Raw genomic sequence first — 23807 nt, forward strand, 5'->3', positions numbered from 1 at the left:
CATAATACCTCCATTATTTTATTTATTTTTATGTGGTGCTGAGGATTGAACTCAGTGCCTTACACGTACAAGGCAAGTGCTCTACCATTGAGCTACAACCCTGGCCCAGCCCTATATTTTTATTGCTGAAAAATATTCTATCAATTTGCCACATTTATTGACCCATCCATCAGTGGAAGGATGTTTGGGTTATTTCTGGTTTTGGCTGTAATGGATAATGCTGCCATGAACATCCATGCAATAGCTTTTGTGTGGATATCTTTTCTCCTGGGTATACAGCTAGGTGTGGAATTTCTAGACCACATAGTGCCCATGTTTAACCACTGAGGAACTGTGGCCTTTTCCAAAGCCTCTCTATCATTTTATATCCCAGCAGCAGTTTATTAGGATTTTGCTAATTTTGTACATTCGTATCAACACCTGTTGTTATGTTTTGACAAATATTTTTTGTGAGACAAAATTGATTTATGTTTTGCCAAACTTAGACACAGAAACACTTAAGTATTCTCACTTCCATTCCATGTCAATATAGAATTTATCCAATTAAGAATAGGATCTCATTCCAAAGAATCTTCCCTCAAGAGATTTTCCAAATGTAATTACACATTTAACAAAATACAGCTACTACATTATTTGAACTTTTATCATTTCTTCAATTCCGCCCTTGCTTTTGTAGATAAACATTGACTTCCTGTCTTCAGACTTTGTTTTCAGTAACTGCAAGTTGCTATAAGCTTGGATTTTTGGTCCTCTGTTTATTGAAAATTCTGATTAAAAATTTCCAAGTGATTTGAAACACAACGCAACCAAAATTTAAAGGACTTGTTTACGAAGAAGCTAAAATGCCGTTGTCAAATCACCTAAATTGGGTTACACAGTAATTCTTCAGGGTCAAGGACAGACAGCAAGGAGAGAAAGCACATGCTGCCATGCTCCAGTTCTTATTAGTGAACTTCAGTATCCTCAAGACTTTGTAGTTCAGTTATTCTCCCTCAGCATGTGTGCGGATGATTGGTAAATTCTGGGGATGGTTTATATGTTGACTGGCAGCTTGTGTGGATGCATTTCCAAACCAGACCCACATCATAAGCAATCCTTGCCGCTTCCTCGGTTCCATCTTCATTTGGTAAGAACATTGTTCTTATAAAGTTAGGCTTGTGGAAATGTGTATTTGTATTATCAATTTAAAAACAATACTTTCATTTTCAATGAAGAATTTTTAAGTTGAAATTAAGGTAGCATTCACAGTAATGTCAGATTTTTCCCCTTTCACAGAATGAGCCTATTAAAAGTTTCATTTTGATTCTATGAATCATAATAAAAACTTAGAAGTCGTTGCTAGAAATAAAGTAACTGAGTTTTTCCTTTGAAGCATTTCCACTTGTTTTAAAATGGCATCATTTAACTATGACATCCTTCCTCCAATAAAGCACGTGTACACGCACAGCCAATCACTTCACCTTTCTACTTGAAACAAGATGGACCCAAAGTGGAGAGAAATTAACTCAGTATTTCGTCCTAGAATAATATGAATTCATCCGAAGCTGCACGTGCTAACGCTGTCCTTAACAGTCTTCTAAAATGCTACTAACTTTTCAAACTGATGCTAACACTGCCTGGGGAGAGTTACTTTACTCCAGCTCAGTGACTATGTCCCCTGTGGACGGCAAATGTCACTGAATGTTTTGTGTAAATTCATCAGCAATTTCTCTTTTAAGAAACAAAAAAAGACTTTTTAAAAAAACTAAATATGCAGTTTTCTTTTGGAAAATTACTGATGATAAAAAGATTTCAGTGCAAAACGATTTCTTAAGAAAGCATCACCAAATGTATTCCTCACCTCAGGGTAGTTTGAACAAAGTACCACAACCCAGGAAAAAAACAGGAATTTACCCCTTGTGTCTGGAGGCTTGGTAGGGCCATGGTCTATAGGGGCAGATCTGTTCCAGGAAACTCTTCCCCCAGCTCCTGGTGTTGCTTTGGGCCATCCTTGGCTCAGGACATACCACTGGACCTCTGCGCCCGACTGCTTTCCTGGGAGCCTTCCCTTCTCCTCCCCCCTGTGCATGGCTGTCTCTGTGTATCTTCTTATGAGGACACCAGTAAGACTGGATTAAGGCCCACCTGACCCCACCAAGACCTCAGCTTGACCCAGTTTAGAATGAGATTACATGCACATGTACCAGGATTAGGACTTCAATATATCTTTTAGGGAGACAATTCAAACTAGAACAACGAACAAGAAAATAATGTAGATTTATACTTTGTAATAATCACCGTAGAAAGAATATTCAATTTTTTTTGCGTCTGTGTATATGTGTGTGTGTGTGTGTGTGTGTGGTTTGAGGATTGAATTAAATAGTGCTCTACCATTGAGCTATATCCCTAACCTTTTTATCTTTTTTGAGACAGGATCTTGCTAAAATGCCCAAGCTGGCCTTGAACTTGTGATCCTCCTGCCTCAGCCTCCTGAGTCACTGGGGGTACAGGTGTGCACCACCCTGTGGGCTTCAAACCACTTTTTTCTTCTTTTTTAAAAAAAATATTTATTTAATTTATTTTTAGTTGTAGTTGGACACAATATTGTTATTTTATTTATTTATTTTTATATGGTGCTGAGGATCAAACCCAGGGCCTCCCATGTGCTAGGCAAGTGCTCTGCCACTGAGCCACAATCCCAGCCCCCACTTATTTTTTCATTACATATTTTATTTGGAGATGTTTACACAAGTACAGGGAAGCTAAATTTTTGAGACAGTGGATGCTATTAGATAATCGTCAGTTTATTACAAAAGAGACGTGGAAATTCTTTACATGATGAAAGATTTCAGAACTTCAGTGGAATGGACAGCTTCACAGGATGCCATTTCAACAGTGATTTGTTTCAGTCTCCATGCTTTCCAAGAATGTCACCGTGTCTAAATAAGAAATGATCCTTGTCATCTAGAACACTTTGGTGCCTCCATACTCTGGGAGAAGACCTTCATCTCCAACCTTCACGCTAAGTGGCTCAATCTCCCACCCTTTCCTTTAGAGCCTGACCCACAGCTACTACCGTTGCTTACAATACTTTTCCTTGAGATTTTTCTGGAAGCATAATGCCTCCTTTGGTTACAGTTTCGGGGGCACTCCTTTCAACCAATACTCGGTTAAAAAGTGGAAGAAACTTTCTAAATGCTTGTCCAGCTATGACTCCCGCTGCTGAAGTTTGGACTCTGCTCTCGTGCTGCTGCCCCAAAGAGACCCCTTCTGATATGCCCTACAGGTATACAGAGGAGTGACGACCTCCTACACCTCCTGTGCATCCATGATGCCACCAAGTGGCACCTCAAAGCTATGGCTTAGGCCGTGGCACAAGTGGCTGGCCAGCAGAGGGAACAGTGTCAAATACTTCTGTTGCCACCCACCATGGAAGAGGTGGCTGAGGACCACTCCTGGCTAACACATTTGTCACACTCTTCAGGAAAGGCATAAAGAAAGATGGGAAATAACTGGCCATCTTTCGTATTTTGCCATGTGTCAAGATGCAAACTTGGCTCACTGATCACATGTCTCTAAGTTTATGGAAAAGAGCCCAGAGGAAACAGGAAGTGTGTTGATAATGGCACCAGCTGGGACTGTCCTGGGCAAAAGAGACACACAGTCACTCTCTCCAGGCTCATCCTCAGACCTCTCCTCTAACTATACTGCTCCTTTGGTGATCTCAGCCAATCCTGAGAGTTGAAATACTGGGGTCTTCTGAACTGATGTCTCCATCCCAGCCTTTGCCCTTGAGCTCTGGATCACACATCTAACCATCGCTTTGGCATCCACTGGCTGTCATCTCACTCAACCCCAAACAGGACTGTGCTTTTCCTGCCAAGGCCTCCGTAGCATTCCACAGCTCAACGAGTGGTGGCTTCATCCTTCCAGATAATCTGGACAAAAACCTTGGAGTGTTTGATTCCTTCCTCTTATCCCGCACCCTGCTTCATGGGGAAACGCACCCAGAATCCCACAATTCTCACCATCCACACAGCCAGCAGGTTCAGGTCACCATCTTTCCCTGCCCAAATTATCTGTCTCCCTGCTTCTGCCCTTGATCCCCTAAAACATGCTTTCAACATGGCGGCCGGGGTGATGCCTGTAAAGCTGGTAGGTCCTGGCATCTCTTCACACAATCTTCCTGGAGCAGCCCCACTGGCTCAGATTCAAAAGCTAGTCCCGACAGTGACCTACCAAGCCCTGTGTGATCGGGCCGCCCTGCAAACTCTCTGCCCTCATTTCCTACTGCTGTGCTCCCCACTCATCCTGTACTTTACAGAACTTACTAGGGGCACATTTCTGTCCCAGAGCCTTTACTTTCACAGCATGGGTTCAGTCTGAAAGCTCCCACTTGCCCCAGCACCTCCTCCAGGCCTATTCTCAGTGAGACCCTCCATTAAATTAGCAATACTCCCCCTCTCCCCCCATCTCCCCCCAACTCCCTGTGGCCTCTTCATATTTTACCTCTCCATAATCATGTATATCACTATTATATATATCACTTATACATATATATGTGCACATATATATTCATTCTTATTTTTACTGAAATATAATATACATACAGGAAAATGCACTTATTATGAGAGGACAGCTTGATGAATTTCCACAAATCGAACACACCCATGGACCCAGCATCAAGGTCAGGAGGCCTGTTATCAACCTCCCAGAGGACCTGTCACGCACTCATCCCGACACTTCTGCCCCCTCACCTCTGCCCCTTTGGGTGATACACTTTACTACTGTGGATGGATATGCAGGTAGTTTGCTATTACAGGTCATTTGGTAAACAGGTGGGTCTTCCTGTTGGGACTCATGATATTTTTAGCTTGTTTCTAAAAAGAAGCTGTAGTGTGAGCAGTATGAAGCAGACATTTTTCTTTTCTGTTTTGTTCATGTCTGTATTCCCAGTGCTTAACATAATATTTGGCACATAGTAGGTATTCAATAATATTTGCTGAATGAACAAATGAGATTCTTTTTCTTTTTCTTTCTTTTGTAGTGGTTCTGAGGACTGAACCCAGGGCTTGGCCCGTGATAGGCAAGTACTCTACACGGAACTATATCTAACCTAACCTAGCTTTATAAATCTACTTTGAGACAAGATCTTGCTAAGTTATCTAGCCTGGCCTCCAACTTGCAATCCTCCTGCCTCATCCTCCTGAGTAGCTAGGATGAAATCCTTTTTCTTTCTCTGATTTTACTGATCAGAATATATGAACCACTGCTTCCCTCTTTCTAAACAATACAAAATTCATTTCTATATATTGTTTTAAATACCCAATATGGAGCCTCCAGAAAGATAGATAACAATTAATCACAGGAAAACTTCAATATAAACTTGAGCCTCAGGAGAGTTGTACAGAACTACGTACCATCTGGTAGATACATAATCAGTATATGGTGGCTGTGACCTCAATTCTCTTGCAAGTCCAAAATCAGCAATTTTCACAAGTTCTGGGCCCATGCAAAGCAAGTTTTCTGGTTTCATGTCCCTATGGAAAAAGCCTTGGCAAAATAGAGAAGAAAAACATAATAAACCCTCATGTTCAAACAGTTTTATTTGATTCACAAACAAAACACAACGGAATCTCTCTACTATAATTAAACATGGTGCTGGAAAAACGACCACATTTATTGATTAAAATGATGAGATGCAGGGATGCTGCTTTCAAAGTGATCTGGCAGGATCTGCACTGTCTCCACTAATGGGACAACCTTAATGAAAGCTATTGCTGTCACTACTGGGTAAGAGATGAGGAGTCAAGGCCCAGAGGGAGGAGCCTAATTAACACCTGGGGTCACTTCCTCATCAGCCTTGAGTCTGCGTAGCTGGTCTCACCAGTCCTGTGACACAGTGCAGTGTAACACAAAATACCTTGAGAATAATCACTAATTTCAAAAAGCCATGGACAAAACACGTATTTTAACTTCTTTCTTCATTTAAAATTATTTTAGCTCAATTCGCCCCAGTAGCTTCAGTAATGAGAAGCCCAGTGTTTTTTATTACCAATTTAATACATAAGACAGCTCAGTGCAGTGGTGCACTCCTGTAACCCCAGTGGCACAGGAGGCTGAGGCAGGAGGATCATGAGTTCAAAGCCAGCCTCAACAACAGCGAGGCACTAAGCAACTCAGTGAGATCCCGTCTCTAAATAAAACACAAAATAGGGCTGGGGATGTGGCTCAGTGGTCTGGTACTCCAAGTTCAATCCCTGGTACAAAAAAAAAAAAGAAGAAGAAAGGAAATATAGATAGATGGTTAGTTACCCAGGATGATGGGCAGCCCAAAGAAAATGAAGCAGGAAACCCAAAGAACACGAAAGCCCTCCTAGTAGGTCAGAGTTGCAGGGAGTCCTTTCCTAAGAGCCACCTCAGGTTTGGACACCGATGGCTTGGACTCTGAGGCCAGGCCAGTTGGAAGAACTGTAGGTGATTTTTATGAGAGGATTGTGTGCAGCTTTGGGGCTAGGATTTTAAAGCCTAAACATTTTTAATCACTTCAAAGCCAGTGACATTAATCCATGAAATCTTAGCAAACTAACCAATTACATATTTATATAACTGAGATTTTCCTCCATGCATTCTAATCTACTGGAAATATTGTCCTGTTTTAACAAATTATTGGTCTTGTTCTTAAACAGGTACTATTAAAATATCTCTTTTATCACAAAGTATTACATCTGAGTTGCTTCACTATAGCAAAAAAAAAATTGGCTTTTATAAAAATGTCTATTGTCCTTAGAACTTTACTTCTCAAATCACTGTGTAGTCAACTATATTAGTCAACTCTGATTATTCAGCCACAATTTTTAAATCCTAAGCTAACTGCCTCCTTAAATCCTTTATGTTAGGTTATAGTTAATAATGCATAAATAAAGTCAGGCATATCAAGAGTTAATTGAGCAGAGTTTAAAATGTACTGAAAATTAGCAATTCATTATGAACAATTAAAATAGCATGTCATCCTGTATTTCTATGTACTTAAGAAATAACTGACCTTTACCAATGAATCATACTATATTATTATCAGACAAGACATGAAGGGAGACTGGGATGGCTGTGTCTGCCTGCAGCAATGATATGATATACACTTTTCCAACTTAATACCTAAATATCTAGTGTTTCTAAACAAATATTCTTTAAAAATAAACATGTTAGATTTTTGAACTAATGATTATTCTGGTTTGATAGATATGCAAAAAACCCTACATAAATTAAAATTACATAAATAAGCAATTCATAGAAAACAGGAACAAGCACCTGCTTTAATTTCACTCAGAGAATAATGTAAATCCTAACAATAATCATGAAACATCACACCACACGGGCTATATGCTACTTAAAAGTTAGTGACTAGTAGAGGATAGGAAAGACAGCAGAATACAACAGACACTAGTATGACAGTATGTAAAAATGTGGATGTGTAACCGATATGATTCTGCAATCTGTGTACGGGGTAAAAATGGGAGTTCATAACCCACTTGAATCAAATGTATGAAATATGATATGTCAAGAACTTTGTAATGTTTTGAACAACTAATAAAAAATAAATAAATAAATAAAAGTTAGTGACTGCTGACGCTAGAACAAAGAATCCCAGTCTTTCCCAAAAGATCTTCTCACTGTTAATGTTTGTTACAATCAGGGGGCACAGGTTGCAGGATGAGTTTATTATGATGACTAAGACAACAGGCTGATGAGCAAACTATTAGTTATAGAATACAGATACTCCATATAGGATTATGATATTATAAAGTCTGTGTGCATAGATAGGCACGTATCCCATTACTGAACAGTTGGCATACAATTCTTGTGTGTGACCTTGACAATACAGAGACAGGGAGATCAGACTGAAAAGACACCTACCATGTTTATGGATAAACGCCAGCCCTTGCAATATCTGATACATAATATTTCTGATGACTGACTCAGGGAACAATTTGTTTCTGGAAGAAATGAATACACAGTCATGAAATTCTGTTAGCCTTTCTTGGCCTTAAGATACTGGCTAATGGTGTAATTTATAGATTCATAGTGTTAAAGGTCATAAATTTAAAGTGTGTTCTGATATTTCATAAAAACGCAAATCCAACAGTGAACGTATTTCATATACATTCAATAGTTAAATTCTTTTTTTATTGGTTCCTTTTAGTTATACATGACAGTAGAATCCATTTTGATAATATTATAAAGCATGGAATATTTCTTATTCTAATTAGAACTCCATTCTTGTGGGGGTACACAATAGTGGGATTCACTTAGGTATTTTCATATATGAAAATAGGAAAATTATGTCAGATTCATTCTACTGTCTTTCTTATTCCTATTTCCCTCCTTCCCTTCACTCCCCTTTGTCTAATCTACTGAATTTCTCTTCTTCCCCTCTGCCCCCACTTCCGCACTATATTGTAGTTTAGCTTCAGCATATCAGTGGAAACAGTCCACCTTTGGATTTTGGGGATTAGTTTATTTCACTTAGCATAATAGTCTCCAGATCCATCTATTTACTGGCAAATGTTATAAAGTCATTCATCTGTCTTTATCTATTCATCTGTTGTAGGGCACCTAGGTTGGCTTCATAGTTTAGCTTCAATAGCTAAATTCTAAACTGTCCCAAGAGGAACAAAGTAAATTGGAAAATTGAATCACTATCAGATAAACCAATGGTGTAAGAAATCTGTATTATGTAGGCTTTAAGAATTTTAAGGGGCATGCATATTTCAGTTTTATATTGCATATTAGTAACTATTACTGTACTTCTGAAGTCCAATAGAAATACACTAATAGTTACAAATGTAAGTCACTAATATACTTGGTTTTCTAGTAGCCACGTTTTTAAAAAAGCAAATGAAACAGATTAACTTTGAAATTTCTCTAAAAATTTTTATTTTTAACTTATTTTTAACTGATACACAAATACAAAAATTATACATATTAATTTATTTCAATATGCAATCAATGTAAAATGATTAATAAATTTCTTTTTTTTGTACCAAGTTCTCCAAACTTGGTGTGTAATTTATTGTATGTTAATACCACAGTTCAACTTAGGTGTTTCAAGAATTTTCAACTTAGGTATTTCAAGAATTCATTAGCTACATGTGACTAATGGCTACAGCATTAACAATGTGATTTTAATTGTGTTCACATAATGTCTATAGTAAGATTTTAATAAGGACTAAATTAAGGCTGCAAAATATGAATCTCTGCCAGGCCACCAACTGAAGTGACCAACAATTAATATTTTGACCTTTAGAGATTCTGTCTACAGGTGTAACAATTAAAATGAGAATTTCCTTGGGATTGGTAATTATCACTCACTTAGACTTTCTCACCAGTGATTTTATTAGGTCCTTTCTTGAGAGCTACTTCAGTCCTTTCTCCATTCTTTTTGGCAGAGCTGCATCGGGCATGGGGCATGCTGGGAAGCACTGAACCCCTGAGCTAGGTTAGCCCTAAGATTAGATGCTTTGATAAGATGCTTGAGAGGACAATAAAGATAATTTCCTTACTTTTGCCTAAGGCCAGATTTATTACTGAATATTATAGTATGGGTAGACTTTTTTTAAAAAAAAAAAAGCATATATATATTTTTTGAAAGAAGTACATATATTTATTTATATATAAATATTTTAATATTATTTATATAATATATAAACATAAAAATACACAAATCTCATACATTATATATTATTTAATATTATTTATTATTATGTTATTTATATAAATATATAATAATTATTTATATATAAATATTTTTACATAAATATATTTACCTTGACTTCTGTAGAAGGTGGCTATGTCCCAGCTGGTCCTTCAGTATAAAGAGCTACCGTTCAATAAAAATAATAACTAATGGGGCTGGGGTTGTGGCTCAGCAGTAGAGTGCTCACCTAGCCCTTGTGAGGCGCTGGGTTAGATCCTCAGCACCACATAAAAATAAACAAATAAAATAAAGGTATTGTGTCCAACTACAACTAAAAAAATATTTAAAAAATAATAACTCCAGTATTTAAATCCACCTCCTGGAGTGATAAATCTATATATCATAATGTATGGCATATTGAAAGGATCCAGGAAATTCATGGAAGAAATAATCTCCAAAACACAGTTTGTATAAAATAAAGACATACCTGTCTTTCATTAATTGATAGAGGTTTTCTTTCATATATTCAAATATAAAATAAAGATGGTCATTTTCTCTGATAACTTCTTTCAGTTTAATCACATTGGCATGATTAAGTTTCTTCAGAGACTGCAAAACAACAAAGCATTTAAATTCTTAAAGCAAATTTATAGAAGTTGGAAAAATCTTATCAATGCTAGGTATGTTAACTACCTTAAATAATTTTCCATTTCATTTAAATTAGTGAACTGTATTTTAATATCTCCATAATCTAAAAAGAATCTTAGAATATCTGCTTAAAGCAAGTAGCAAATATTTTAAATAATGAATGCAAAATAAACCAAGTCAATAATTTCCACCAAACATTTTCAATCTGTCACATTTTCTCAGTCTATTTAATAGGTCTAACTTTTTTTCCTGATTTAGCCATGTGAAACTCCATGTAAAAGTCTCCAAAAATTGTGCCAAGTTATACAGAAAAAATATAAGGAAATGGTATGTTATAGTTTGGAAAGTTGTCTTTCTTTTGATAATATGAATTTAAAATGCTCTTTTAAAAGTGAGAGAACTTTCAAATATGAAGATAGTTATTTTTTGTTCTCCACTAACATCAGAGCAAGAAGAAATGAGAAATGTCTCCAAGAAGGTAAAGGAAAAGCAGACACAATTGTCTTTGGAATGCTTCCCACAGAGAACAGACTGCTCTCCCAGCCACTGTCCCCAGGCCCACCCGAGAAGGAGTGAGGGCTTCAAATGCTTTCCGTCTCTGAGATTTACCTTCACTTCTCTCAAGTTCATACATTCGTCCCAAGAATAGAACTTTCTCTTCATCCTGAAATAAATAAAGGAAACGTTTAACATACAGGGTGGAGGAATCCAAGGTACAAATTTGGGTGAGCTGATAACTTCTCTTTTTGGTTTAGTTTCTTAAAGGAAATCAGCTCCTCTGGCCTCTCAAGGCTGTTGGTAAAGGCTCTTGCCTGTCTGGTCTGACATTCTGCTTTAGCACAAAGATGCATTACCATTAATCTTCCTTTCCGGTTGAGTCCTTAACATTTTCCTAATCAGTTTAGTTATGCTTTGCTCAAAGAGCCTCTTCCATATTTCCTTTCTTTTTTGGAACTTAAAAGATGAATAGAAGCAGGTGAGTGGTGCACTCCTATAATTCCAGTAACTCGAGAGGCTAAGGCAGGAAGATCACAAGTTCAAAGATAGCATCAGCAATATAGCAAGGCCCTAGGGAACTCTGTGAGACCCTATCTCAAAATAAAAAATAAAAAGAGCTGGAGATGTGGCTCGGTGGTAAAGCACCCTTGAGTTTACTGCCTAGTACCAAAAAAAAAAAAAAGAAAAGAAAAGAATAAGCAATACTGTACCCCAGAGAGGGACAGGGGAAGAATCAGTTTTGGTAGCAAATTAGTCAATAATTTGATCAAGCAACTTTTATATCATTACCTAGCTTTAGAAAAGAGGACCACAAAGTTAAATGGCTTAAGCAGTGAAGACTCAGAGCGAGAAGGCTTTAGAAGTAGTTTGCTTGCTTCCTTTAGTACTGGAGGCTGAACCAAGCCTTTCCTGGATTTTGTCCTTTTCTTTCCCTCTTCCATCCCAGTGTGGACACCATTAGAGATGCATACCAAGAGTGTATTTAGAGTAATCAAGCAATTCCATTATGTATACCATAGGTAGAAGCTGTGTTTGCATATGAATAGATTTGTAGTCTATTCAATATCAGATAGGAGATGTGTTCTAAAAACTGTTTCTTCAGGGATAGGAATTACACTTGCTGTCTTTTGAAAACTCAAAACCAAATAGGCCCTACTGCTTTAGTTTAGCATTATAATCTCCTACCAAGGTGTTCTAGAAGATCCCCAAGAAGCTTAGTGCTACATTATTAATTGGAATAAGTCTCATAATCCAGAGCCTCTACCAGGGTATAACACACAGTGGAGGAACTGGGGAAAGAGCCGGCAGCACATCACGGTTAAGGACACAGGATGTGAGCTGTGGAGTTGCATGGCCTCGCCGCAGACCTTGGCTCAGCAGCTCACTGACTGATGACCTTGGATGAGAGTGACCTCATGGCCCCTCTGTACCTCAAATTCCTTAGCCATAAAGTAGAAGCTATTGCACAAGAAAAAGTATATTGCAAAATGTTTAATTCAGGACTCAGTAAACAGTAAATATTCTTATTTTTACCAATTATCTATGATTGACTATAGGACATGTAGCTTATCACTGTTATAATCCCTAAAATACCCTTAATGAATCAGAAATTCAGCTCTAGTCAAGTACTAGAAATTTATGAAGAAATGAAATCAAGGGTTTATCAGTGTACTGAAATATACTTTTCAGTGTTACAGATTCATAAAATTTCTTGCTAAAATATAAAAGATGAATGTAGCATAATGCTGAATTTGTAATAAAAATCAGGGCTGTGTTTGTGGCTCAGTGGTAGAGTGCTCACTTAGCATGTGCGAGGCCCTGGGTTCAAAGATCCTCAGCACCACATTAAAATAAATAAATAAATAAATAAATGTATTGTGTCCAACTACAACTAAAAAATCAACTCAAAATATAGCTAGAAAAGAAAATTCACTTAGTAGAATGCTCACATCCATCCCAAACTGCATTTATTATCTGCTATGATTCTTAAAAAACAACTTTCTTTCTTTTTTTTTTTTAAAGAGAGAGAATTTTTTTTAATATTTACTTTTTAGTTTTTCGGCGGGGCACAACATCTTTGTTTGTATGTGGTGCTGAGGATGGAACCCGGGCCACACGCATGACAGGCTACAGCGCGACCGCTTGAGCCACATCCCCGGCCCAAAAAACAACTTTCTAAGATTAAAAAAGTATCTAATCTTTTAGAAACCAGATAAAAATATACTCAAAAACTTTTCATAATTCAGTAGTAATTGACACTTTGATTCTACTTGCAAAATCTGTATTCTTTTCGTCCATATTTACTAATATGGTTCTTTCTTTCCAGCAATTACTATTTCTCAGCAATGCTTCCTCTTAAGGTGACATATATATCTATCAATTACAAATACAGATAATTCCTTGCACAATAATTACCCCAAAGACAATCCAGCTTCTTGGTATAGCTAATAAGAGGCATTTCCTTTTAGGCTCCTGCTGTTTTCTCTCATTTTTCCATTTGTCTGCCTTCTACTACGTACCAGAAGAATGAGCCAGTCAGAGATGATTACTACGGAATTTCCTATCTGTTAGAACTAGACTTCAGACAAGTGAACACAAAGCAGAAGCAGAAATGAGTTATAGGGACCATGAGCGAGAACAGCAAGGGGATCTTTTAGATCAATGGTCAGGCCATCTTGATAAGAGAGTATGTCAGCTGAGACCTCAAAGATAGAAGGTACTTGCATACGAAGACAAAAAATAAGATTCAGGCAGACAGAAACAGCTAGGAAGAGCTGGCTGTTAAGGAGTGGGAGTCTAATCCAGACCAGTTGTTATTTCTTTAATGCCTTGAGCTAATTTTCATGGCTACTCCCAACAACTCCTGGTAGGAGAATGATAATGCTGCTCTCCTAGGTCACCCTTCCTGCTCTGCTGCTCCTGCACGGCGCTCGCCACCTGCGAACACCCTCTGTAATGTACCTACTAGGTTTAGTCCTCCTCTTTTCCCAAATATAAATTCCTTGGGGACACTCTTAGATGCCTACATCTGGTTGTGGTACATGACAGGTGCTCAATAAATATTTGCTAAACCACTAGATGCATTTCTGCACCCACAGGTGGCTCACTGAGGACATAAGTTCTCACACCCAGGAACACCTCAGAAATGGAGTTGCCTCCCAAGTCCTTAAGAGTGGAAGCTTCATGAACATTGATCTCAATGAGGTGAAGGAATCTTCCTCCCCTGCCTTGCATGCACTGAAGTGTCTTGGTTTCCCCCTTGTTGTTATTGTTTAGAGACAGGGTCTCTCTGTGTTGCCCAGACTGGCCTTGAACTCTGGTGCTCAGGAGATGCTCTTGCTTCAGCCTCCTGAGCAGCGGTGCCACTGTGCTCTGATGTTATAGTTTTTTTTGTTGTTGTTGTTTTTAATGGCAGCAGATACGCGGTGCCATAAATTAAAATCCCCCAAAGGGCATCTTCAGAAAAGAACGTTTTATTTTATTCTTTAAAGTCACTCGCCCTCAACACATGCAGTCAGTTCTGACTGCATCTCTAGATTGCTGAAAAGCTTTCCTTATGAAATTAAGTACAGTTGTGTGTGCTTAAGGGATAACTTCTGATAAGTGTGTCCTTCCGTCACTTTGTCCTTGTGCGTACGTCTTAGAGTGCTCTGACACAATCTAGATGATGGGGCCTCCTGTACACGATGCTCTTTGGTGCAGACTGTGTGACTGTGGTCCATACAGCGTGCTGTCATATATACGGTCCATCATTGAAAATGTCATGCGGCATAGAACTCCCATTTCTTCCCCACACTCATATTCTCAGATTGTCCCACCCCACTGGACATCCGCCATCGCCACACACACCCCCGCTTCTCCTGGCCACCTCTGTGGTGTGCTAGCCCTTGTCCTCCACTCTGCTTTTCAGCCTCGTGGATAACTGATCATGTCTCATTCTAACAGCACCCACCCCCACACCAATTCCTCGTTCCTCTGTAAAACGTTTTTAGAATGGAAAACTCCTCCCATATAAGCAACTTCTTCTCAAGGGGACACGCTTACTGTCTTCTTTGAAGACCAAGGACCGGCAGCTCTTCTCCATCTGCACATTCAGAATATATTCAGCATAGAATTTATTCTATTTGGGGGGGGGAATGGATAGATTTAAAATGTGTAAACCTAGAATTTTTATGGCCTAAATTGGGAGTGCTGAAATTTTTTATGCCATCAAGCATAAGATGATGGTCCTGATCGGATATTATGGGATGTGAGTGGTTTTGGTAAAAAATAGGGATGCATGGAGAACAGAAATCAAGGGGTCTGTCATCTACCATTTTCAGGTGAAGTTCATTCCTTTGCATAGGAATTTATGAGGAAATGCAAAGTCTTCTCAGTGGCTCTTGAAGCAACTCAAGGTGAGCTCCACCCCGAGTCTCCCTTCTGCAAACTGAGGAGCACCCACGTGGACAGTCCTGCCGTCGGCCTGGCTTCACAGTTCCCCACTCCAAAATGTTCTCTTCTGTCCTGTACAGTCACTCAGACACATTTGATCATCACAAGGGACAGTTCTTGAGTGGCTGCTCTCCAAGACCTCACCTTTAAAAATGTCAGACTCTGGCTGTAACCCCGCCCTTCCACCACCATTACCCCACGATGCGTTCACACTCCCCCTTTTCAAGCTTTGCTACTCCTGCAGTCGCCTGCGTGGCTCTGCTGGCCTCATCCAGCGGGCCCAGCCTTTCTTCACTGTCCTCTCAAGGCCCCGCCCTCTCCCAGCTTCCTGCCACTCTCGCTGGGCATCCTCTGGTCTCCGCCTTCCCTACAGCTGGTGGAGCGGGGGCGGGGTAAGTCACCCCAGTGCTCGCAGAGGCTCCGCTTCCACGTCTGTCCACGGAATCTCAGGGGGACTCTCACTGGTATCTGGCAATTCTTCTGTGACTTCAGTTACCTGGTTACACATTCTTCCCAACTATCCAAAGCCCAGTACCGCTGTCACCATCCTTCCTTCTATTCTTTGCTCTACTGCAGTCTAGCTGATCTCTTCTACAGTTTCATAGGACTGACATTTACTGTAGCCACCAGCTATGTCATAGTCCCCCAATCCAAGGAACAACACAGGAGATAATATGGTGTGGATACCAAAAGGCCATTTCTAGCACTTTACTTTTTTTTGCCTTCCACTATAGAGGCTGGAAGAGTAAAAACTGTCCCCTTGCAGGTCCTTGGGAGACCAAGACGCAATTCTGGCCAATAACATGAGAGGGAAGTCCTTAGGGCTCTGAGAAAGAAATAATCCTTTCTTAAAGGATAAGAGAAGAGTTTGCTGGTATTATTCTTCCTCCTTCCCATCTTGAACATAGGTGTAATGCCTGGAGGTGAAGTAGCCATAATGTGGTCATTAGGTGACATATTTGAACAACAACAAAAAGTGTTAACTGCTCAGTATGAAGAAGATAGAAAAGATCTATATTCTTTGGGCACCCTGTTGCATCATTAAAAGAGTTCTGGAATCAATACTTCAGATATGTCAGAAAAACAGATCACTTATCTAAGTCATCATTTTTTAACTTATGTGTTTGTTACTTGCAGCAAGAGGCATTCTTAAACAATACAGATGCATTTCAGTCACTAGTTATTACTTATCTTCCAGTTGAATACGTCTCCTTTTAAAAAATCTTTCCCCTGGGATTAGTTATTTTCTACACTCTCTGGCTTCCCCCTATTCTCTCAGTGTTCTTTGTAAAACCCTCTTCCAGAGCCCACCCTTTATATGCTGGGGTTTGTCAGTCATCTGTGTGAGGACTTCTTTGCATCTCCCTCTATAGAGTTTCAATTACCATTTGCAGACTAATTCAGGTTAGTATACCTTATCTGAAATGTTTGAGACAAGAAGTATTTCAGATTTTGGATTTTGGAATATTTGTCTATCTATGATGAGATATCTTGAGGATGAGACCTAAGTCTAAATATGAAATTCATTTATGTTTCATATACACTTCATACATACAGACTGAAGGCAATCTTATAAAACCTTTTTAGTGTGCCTGCATTTTAGCTGTGATCTCATGTAACTCCACGCATGAAGTGACTGTGGAATTTTCCACCATCATATCCTATTGGTGCTCAAAAATTTCATATATGGGATCATTTGAATTTCAGATATGTGGATTAGGAATGCTCAACTGATAATTCCAAATAACCAAGCTAGAGCTTTGAGCTTTTAAATGCAAATATGAAATTTGGTTTGCAAATCTGGTTACCTCTATTCATTTTAATAATCTTTTCCCTCCAAAATTTCATACACACTATTCTTACTGACTGGATCATTCTCCCTCGTCCCACCTTTTTTTTTCATGTACATGCACATGCTGGGGCTTAAATCCAGGGCCTCGTGCATGCTGGGTGAGTACTCTACCAACCCATCCCCCTCCTGTTTTTTTGTAATTGTTTTCTCATTCTTGATGTCTCACTTTCTATGGGAAACCTTTTATATTACTTTTCTAGCATCACTTCTCTGTGTTCCCCAGGACCCAACATCCCCCCATCATAGGATTTAACATACTTTATGTTGTTGGCTTCTTCAATATGCACAGTAATGTGTCTCCCTTGTCTTTATTTTATCCTGAGCACCAAGTAAAATAAGAGTTTAGCAATTGTGTGCTGTGTGAATTTTTAAATTTTCTCAACTCTCACAAGACTCACTCATTTCTGCTCTATCCTTGCTTCAGAACGCTGGTGGACAGGGGATACTTAATGTGGCAGACACCCTGAGCTAACTATCCAAGAACCCTTCTTCAAATCCTCTTTACTGACAGAGGTCAGCTTTGCCTCAGGGATACAAAATGTCCAGCCAAGTACTCAGTTTCCCAGGCTCCCTTATAGCTAGGTGTGTCATGTGACACAGTCTGGCCAATGGGAAGTAACCAGAACTCCTCTGGTTAGGACCATGGGAAAGATTTTGCTTCTCAAATTTTAAAAAATAACTAACTGGCCTCAGCCCTTCCCATTTCTTCTTCCTTAGAACTCATACTTAATGCCTGGAGCAGCTACAGCTATTTTTGGAAGACAGAGGAGCCTATGTCGGTGATGATATCATTGAGACAGGGTACTAGCCTGAGCTGCCTACTCAAGACTTAAAAAAGAAAATAACAGCAGGTTGAGATCTAATTCACATATTAGAGAAGTCATTCACTTAAAATATATAACTCAATGGCTGACCTGTGCCAAGACTTTATTATGTGAGAAAAATAAACCCCTATTTAAGTTACTTGTGGCTGAAGCTTTTAATATTTCAACAGCCAAAGCATTCCTCACTTACCCCTTATGACCTCTTCTTATCCCTCAACCTATTTGACTTCTTAGACTATTGGTCTCCTCATTGCTCCCAACACTTCACCTATGTCCATGCAAGTGAGACCAGTTCCTCGTTTTATGAAAATGAAGCTTAAAACAAACACCATGTTTTTACCACACGAACAAAATAATGAGCATTTTGTCATAGAGATCCGAATGGTGGAGACCTTCCAGGATACCACAAGACCCAACCCCTATCCTTTCTCCTGCCTTCTTCGCCAGAAGCCACAGTTGTCAGGAATTTTGTGTGTATCTTCCAGGCCTTTAAAAGTATTTTTCTAAAAAAATCTACTGTGTATTAAAAAGTACTTCTTTGTGGGTTTTTACATAATCATTTTAATCTATAAATGAGGAGAATTTCATCTCATTTCTCTGACATGTCCATTTCTTTGGTTTCTGCCCAAATGGTCCAGTCAGGAGCTCCAGGGCAAGACGGATCAGCACAGGGACATGGCTCACCTGGGCTTAAGGCCAGCTTTCCTGGCCCTACTTCTGCTGAATCATACAGCTTTTCTCAGGTTAGGAAAGTCTCTTTTTATTCCTATTTGCTGAGAATTTTTCTTTAAATCATGAATAGGTGCTGAATTTTATTAAGTCGCACTGATACATCTTTCTTTTATATTATTGTACACTGCATACTTACTTATTTATTAATAAGAACCATCTGAAAATATAGTTTCCTATTCATGTAATGTTTTGTATAATGATATTTTGTTTTTTAATTAACTTTTTTATTTATATATGACAGAGGAATGCATTAGGATTCTTTGTGTGTGTGTCTTCATACATGTACTTTGGACAATGATGACCATCACATTCCACCATCCTTGCTAACCCCCTGCCCCCTCCCTTCCCCTCCCACCCCTCTGCCCTATCTAGAGTTCCTCTATTCCTCCCATGCTCCCCCTCCCTACCCCACTATAGGATAATGATATTTTAAAATATTTGTTTAGCATTTCAATTTTAGATCGTCATACTTCTGGGGACATGGTGATCAGTCTCATCCTGGTGGAAGCCAACTGCCATGTCGTAAGAGGCCCATGTGAAGAGGAATGGAAGCCTCTTGCCATTGACCTGTACAAACTCACCAACCCCGTGAGTGAGGGTCATGGGTCAAATCGTGTCCTTCAAATATTCCTAGGTTGAAGACTGAATCCCCGGAACCCCAGTGTCACTCTATTTGAATATAGTCACAGTCTTTATAGAGGAAATCAAGTTAAAATGAAGTCATTAGGTTGGTTCCTAATCCAGTATAACCAGTGCCCTTATAAGAAGGGGAAACTTGGACGCAGAGATAGGGATAGGGAGATGATGATGCCAAGGAGCACAGAAACAAGACGGCCTCCGAGAGCCGGGGAGAGAGGCCTGGAACAGATCCTTCCCTCCCGGCCTTCAGAAGGGACCACCCCGGCAACACTCTGACTCTAGACTTTCAGTCTCCAGAATGGTAAGAAAATTACTGTGTTGTTGAAGGCCATCCAGTCTGTGATTTTGTTACAGTAGCCCTTTATGGTATGGAATGACTTGTGTCCCCATTCACCTCCCCAAAAATTCACATGTTGAAGTCCTCACCCCTAGCCCCTCAGAGTGTGACTGTATTTGGGGCTAGGGTCTTTAAAGAGGTATTTAAATGAGATTCTTAGGAAGGGCCGTTAATCTGATCTGACTGGTGTCCTTATAAAAAGGAGGTTATGACTTAGACACACACAGAGGGAAGAACCTACGAAGACACAGAAAGACAGCCATCTGCAAGTCAAGGGGAAAGACCTCAGAAGAATGCAATCCTGCCAGCACCTTGATCTCAGACTTCCAGCCTCTACAACTACCAAGAAATCAATGGAAACAAATTTCTGATATTTGGCTGGGCATGGTGATTCCCACCTATAATCCCACCTAATTGGGAGGCTGAGGCAGGAGGACTGAAAGTTTGAGGCCAGCCTGGGTAACTCAATAAGACCCTGTCTCCAAATAAAATTTAAAATAGAGCCGAGGGTATAGCTCAGTGGTAGAAGCCCTGCATTGGATCCCTAATAAAATTCTGTTTTTCAAGCCAATCAGACTGGCACAGAGCCCTAGCAGACTAATATAGTGAGCCTCACTGAGAGTTGATAGTCCAGCTCCACTCAAGCCTTCAGATGACTGCAAGCTTGGTCAATATCTCAGTGCCAATTCATGAGAAGCCCCAAGCCAGAACTACCCAGTTAAGTCACCTCTGGAGTCCTGACCCTCAGAAACCGTGTGAATTAATAAAATTTGTTATTTTAAATCACTAAGTTTTATGGTATTTTGTTATGCACCAACAGATAAATACAACAGATTAAAAAGAAAAAATTAGCAATAATTAATGCTATTCAATTGGCATACTCAGGAAAATATCTTATGCCATTCCGAAGTCAATTTCACACTGAAATACCACCTTACATTGAAGCTTATTGTTTTAAAAATAATAAAAAGCTCTACGCTGTATTCAACTTAATTTTTTTTATTATGGTGCTGGGATTGAACCCAGAGCAGTCACTGCACACTCTACCACTGAGCAACACCATTGGTCATCAACTGATGAAATGAAAATTACTCATTATTTTTAGGTTGAGTCTAAATGTATTATTCATAAAGAGAAGAGCACTTCATGCTTTTCATTTATCAGAATATCTGGAAAAAGCAGAGAATTAAAGAAATGTATAATAGGCTCCACAGAATATTCCCTTTTTCCAGAGTAGCATCACTCACTAGTCAAACAAGCATGGGATCTGAACTAGACTGCTCTAGGTGCTTGTTGGCAATCTCAAGCAAGCAAAGGAGAGCAAGACCAGAGCTGCACACGTAAGAATGGCACATACCTCTTGATGGCCACCAGCTCCCCAGACTCGTTACTCTTGCCCATCAGCACACTCCCGTAGGTGCCGTCCCCCAACTGTCTCATGGTCGTGTATCGGTTCATCTTGGAAAAATTATGCAGCAGACGTTGTGGACTGAAATGAGTTCCTTGTTGAATATCAATTTAAACACTTCTTTATCTTTACTCGCTTTTGCCCTCACTCTGTTGTTGTTACAGTGGTGACAGGTTTGTCATCCTTAAATTTAGGCTCTGCCTCAGGATTATGTAGATTCATGAGATGCAGCAATAAGGAATCTGGCAAAGAAACACTGCTTCCATTCTTATGAACACCCTATAAAAAACAAGAGGAAAATGAGTTTTAACTCAAGTGTCTTGCAAAACATGTACTGCAACCTAGAGCACAGAGAGAAATCATCAATAATGACAGTACCATTTGTCAGCAAGTCAGTTGTGTTATGTGGAAGAAAGATCACTGGCAACATCCATTCGTTGAATGCTTCATTCACACTGTACTGCGCTATTTATCTTATGATTGTGCAATATTGGTTAATGATTTATTTGATTCCTTTTTAATGGATATAACCTATCTTATTCTCCAAATAAGACCCTGAAAAAAGTGACATCTAAACAGTGTCCAGGGCTGGGGACAGAGCAGAGTTGGTAGAGTGCTTGCCTCACATGCACAAGACCCTGGAGGTTCGATCCTCAGCACCACAAAAAAAAAAAAAAAAAAGAAAGAAATAAATAAAATAAATAATATCTATTTTTTAAATTAATTTTTGCATCATTTTAAATTTAGCAAATTAATTTAAAATTATACCCTTTGTAAAAATATTTCCAGATGATCAGCTACCCCAATTAGGAAAGGTAAAAATAAAGCAAACTTGTTTTATTATTAAAGAACTTCATATTTCATTAAGGTAAAATGCCACTTTTATATTAAACCAAGAAAAATTTATGTGCTAATTAGGAATTTGTATCACACTTGGTTCATATCAAGAAATGAGAAATAGAAAACTCTGAAGACTGAGGTTTGAATCTCAGCCAGCTTTCAAATCCCTGCATCACAGGCAAAACTTTCAATCTACTGGACTTGAATTTACATAACAAGGTCATTTCAACACTAAAAGACCCCATGAAACTATAAACATATTTTCTAAACACTTTGAGCCACCCCCTTCAAACTCAAGCTTAGTAAAACAGCTTTCTTTTTTTTAAACCATTATTTCATTATTACAATGACACTTTGCTCCAGTGACACACATGAGTGGCCCTTAGATGGCAAGAGCCAGGTAAAAATGATTTGCTTATGTTATTGCTTGTGAGCTGTGATCAATAATGAAGTCAGCAGAGCATAGGCTATATCACTTCTTATTTTTTTATATAATTTTCTCCTATTTTCCAGACCTTTAATTTAACTTTAAAAAGCCTTTTATTTGGAAATAAGTTCAAGTTTACAGATAAGGTGTAAGAAAGAACAATACAAAGAGTCTAGATTTACCCATTATGAATGTTTTGTCCCATTTCCCTTATTATTTGAGCACCTTGCAACCTTTTTTTTCCTGAACCATTTAGGTTTAACTTGCATGCATCGTGACCCTGTACCCCTACTAAAGATGAACACAATACTTACATAAATCAATCCTACTCCAGTTTTCTCAGTTGATTCAATCATACTCTTTATAGCACTGTCCCCCTCTAGATCAGGATAGAATCTATGATCAGTTTTTACATTTCATTGTCATCTGGCTATAAAATTTTGTGGGGGAGGGGGTTAGTTATATAATTGCATGATTTATTTGTCTACAAGTTAGGAAATTTTGTGTGTACATTGATCGATTATTTGGTGGCTATAAAGTCTGATAGTGCATGACCAATTACAGATTTAAAGTAGAACATAAAACAATACCAATCTTAAGTGCATGGAAATTATATTTGATTTTTCATTATAATTTGAATGACAGAAATTTACTTTTAAATATTTTTGAGAGTAAATAAATTTGGAAAGAACTTCTTTATATCATCTTTTTGAATTTTAAAAATAAGAAATTTATTATTAAAAGAACAAGGGACAGGGTCTAGATTCAAACCAGGTATCCTGCAAGTGCAAGTTTCCTTGAAGGTGGATCCGGAGAGTGAATTTGGAACAGTCCTTTGGACAGCGCTTTATCAAATGTAAAGCTTCCACTTCCTGGCTTATTTTCCAGTTTGTATCCTACCATCAGGAATGTCATTATCCGACTGAGCAGGAAAGATTTTGGGCTGGAAGAGTTTGGAATTTTGAATGTTTTGGGAATTTGGGAATATTTACATCTTCATAATGAAATATCTTGGGAATGGGACCCAAGTCTAAACAAAAAATTCACTTATGTTCCCTATGCAGAGCCTAAAGGTAATTATATGCCATTTCAGGATGCTTGTGTCTTGACCATGACTAGTAACGTGTGGTCAGGTGTGGAATTTTCGATTTGCATTGTTAATACTCAAAATGTGCTTCAGATTTTGGAGCATTCTGGATTTTGGGTTTTTAGATTAGCAATGCTCAACCTGTATTTATGAAGCAGTTAGCGCAGTATTGACATACACTATCCAGTAAAGACTCATGAACCCTATGTGAAACTCCTGGGGGAGATGAATTTTGGAATCCAGAAGTTTCCATATTTCAGAAAAGTAATATCGTACATATACCAGTGTTATGATATATTTTCAAGCCATATCTTAATATACCTGAAAAAAACTACATGAAACATATACTAAATAAAATAGGTAAAGACTATAAATGGCCTCATGCCATTTAGTCTTGCTTTCTTATGA

General features: G+C 38.7%; 1 protein-coding gene and 1 pseudogene across 6 annotated transcripts in view; both read right to left on the minus strand.

Moving 5' to 3' along the window:
- Mak (male germ cell associated kinase) overlaps positions 1-21095 on the minus strand; it is a 47564-nt gene extending 26469 nt beyond the window's left edge. For 5 of the 6 annotated variants that reach the window (XM_077801913.1, XM_026384605.2, XM_026384604.2 and 2 more), the window contains exons 1-5: positions 20995-21095; positions 10931-10985; positions 10161-10282; positions 7894-7973; positions 5400-5532 (exon numbers count right to left, since the gene is read on the minus strand). In XM_077801913.1, coding sequence (XP_077658039.1) covers positions 5400-5532; positions 7894-7973; positions 10161-10282; positions 10931-10985; positions 20995-21095 — 491 coding nt within the window. The remainder of the gene's footprint in view (positions 1-5399; positions 5533-7893; positions 7974-10160; positions 10283-10930; positions 10986-20994) is intronic. The other variant, XM_077801914.1, reaches the window with a different exon arrangement.
- LOC113179840 (10 kDa heat shock protein, mitochondrial pseudogene) lies at positions 2885-4148 on the minus strand (annotated as a pseudogene).
- Positions 21096-23807: the final 2712 nt, after the last annotated feature.

The sequence above is a fragment of the Urocitellus parryii genome, chromosome 8 (genome assembly GCF_045843805.1).
Source record: "Urocitellus parryii isolate mUroPar1 chromosome 8, mUroPar1.hap1, whole genome shotgun sequence".
NCBI classification, from domain to species: Eukaryota; Metazoa; Chordata; class Mammalia; order Rodentia; family Sciuridae; genus Urocitellus; species Urocitellus parryii.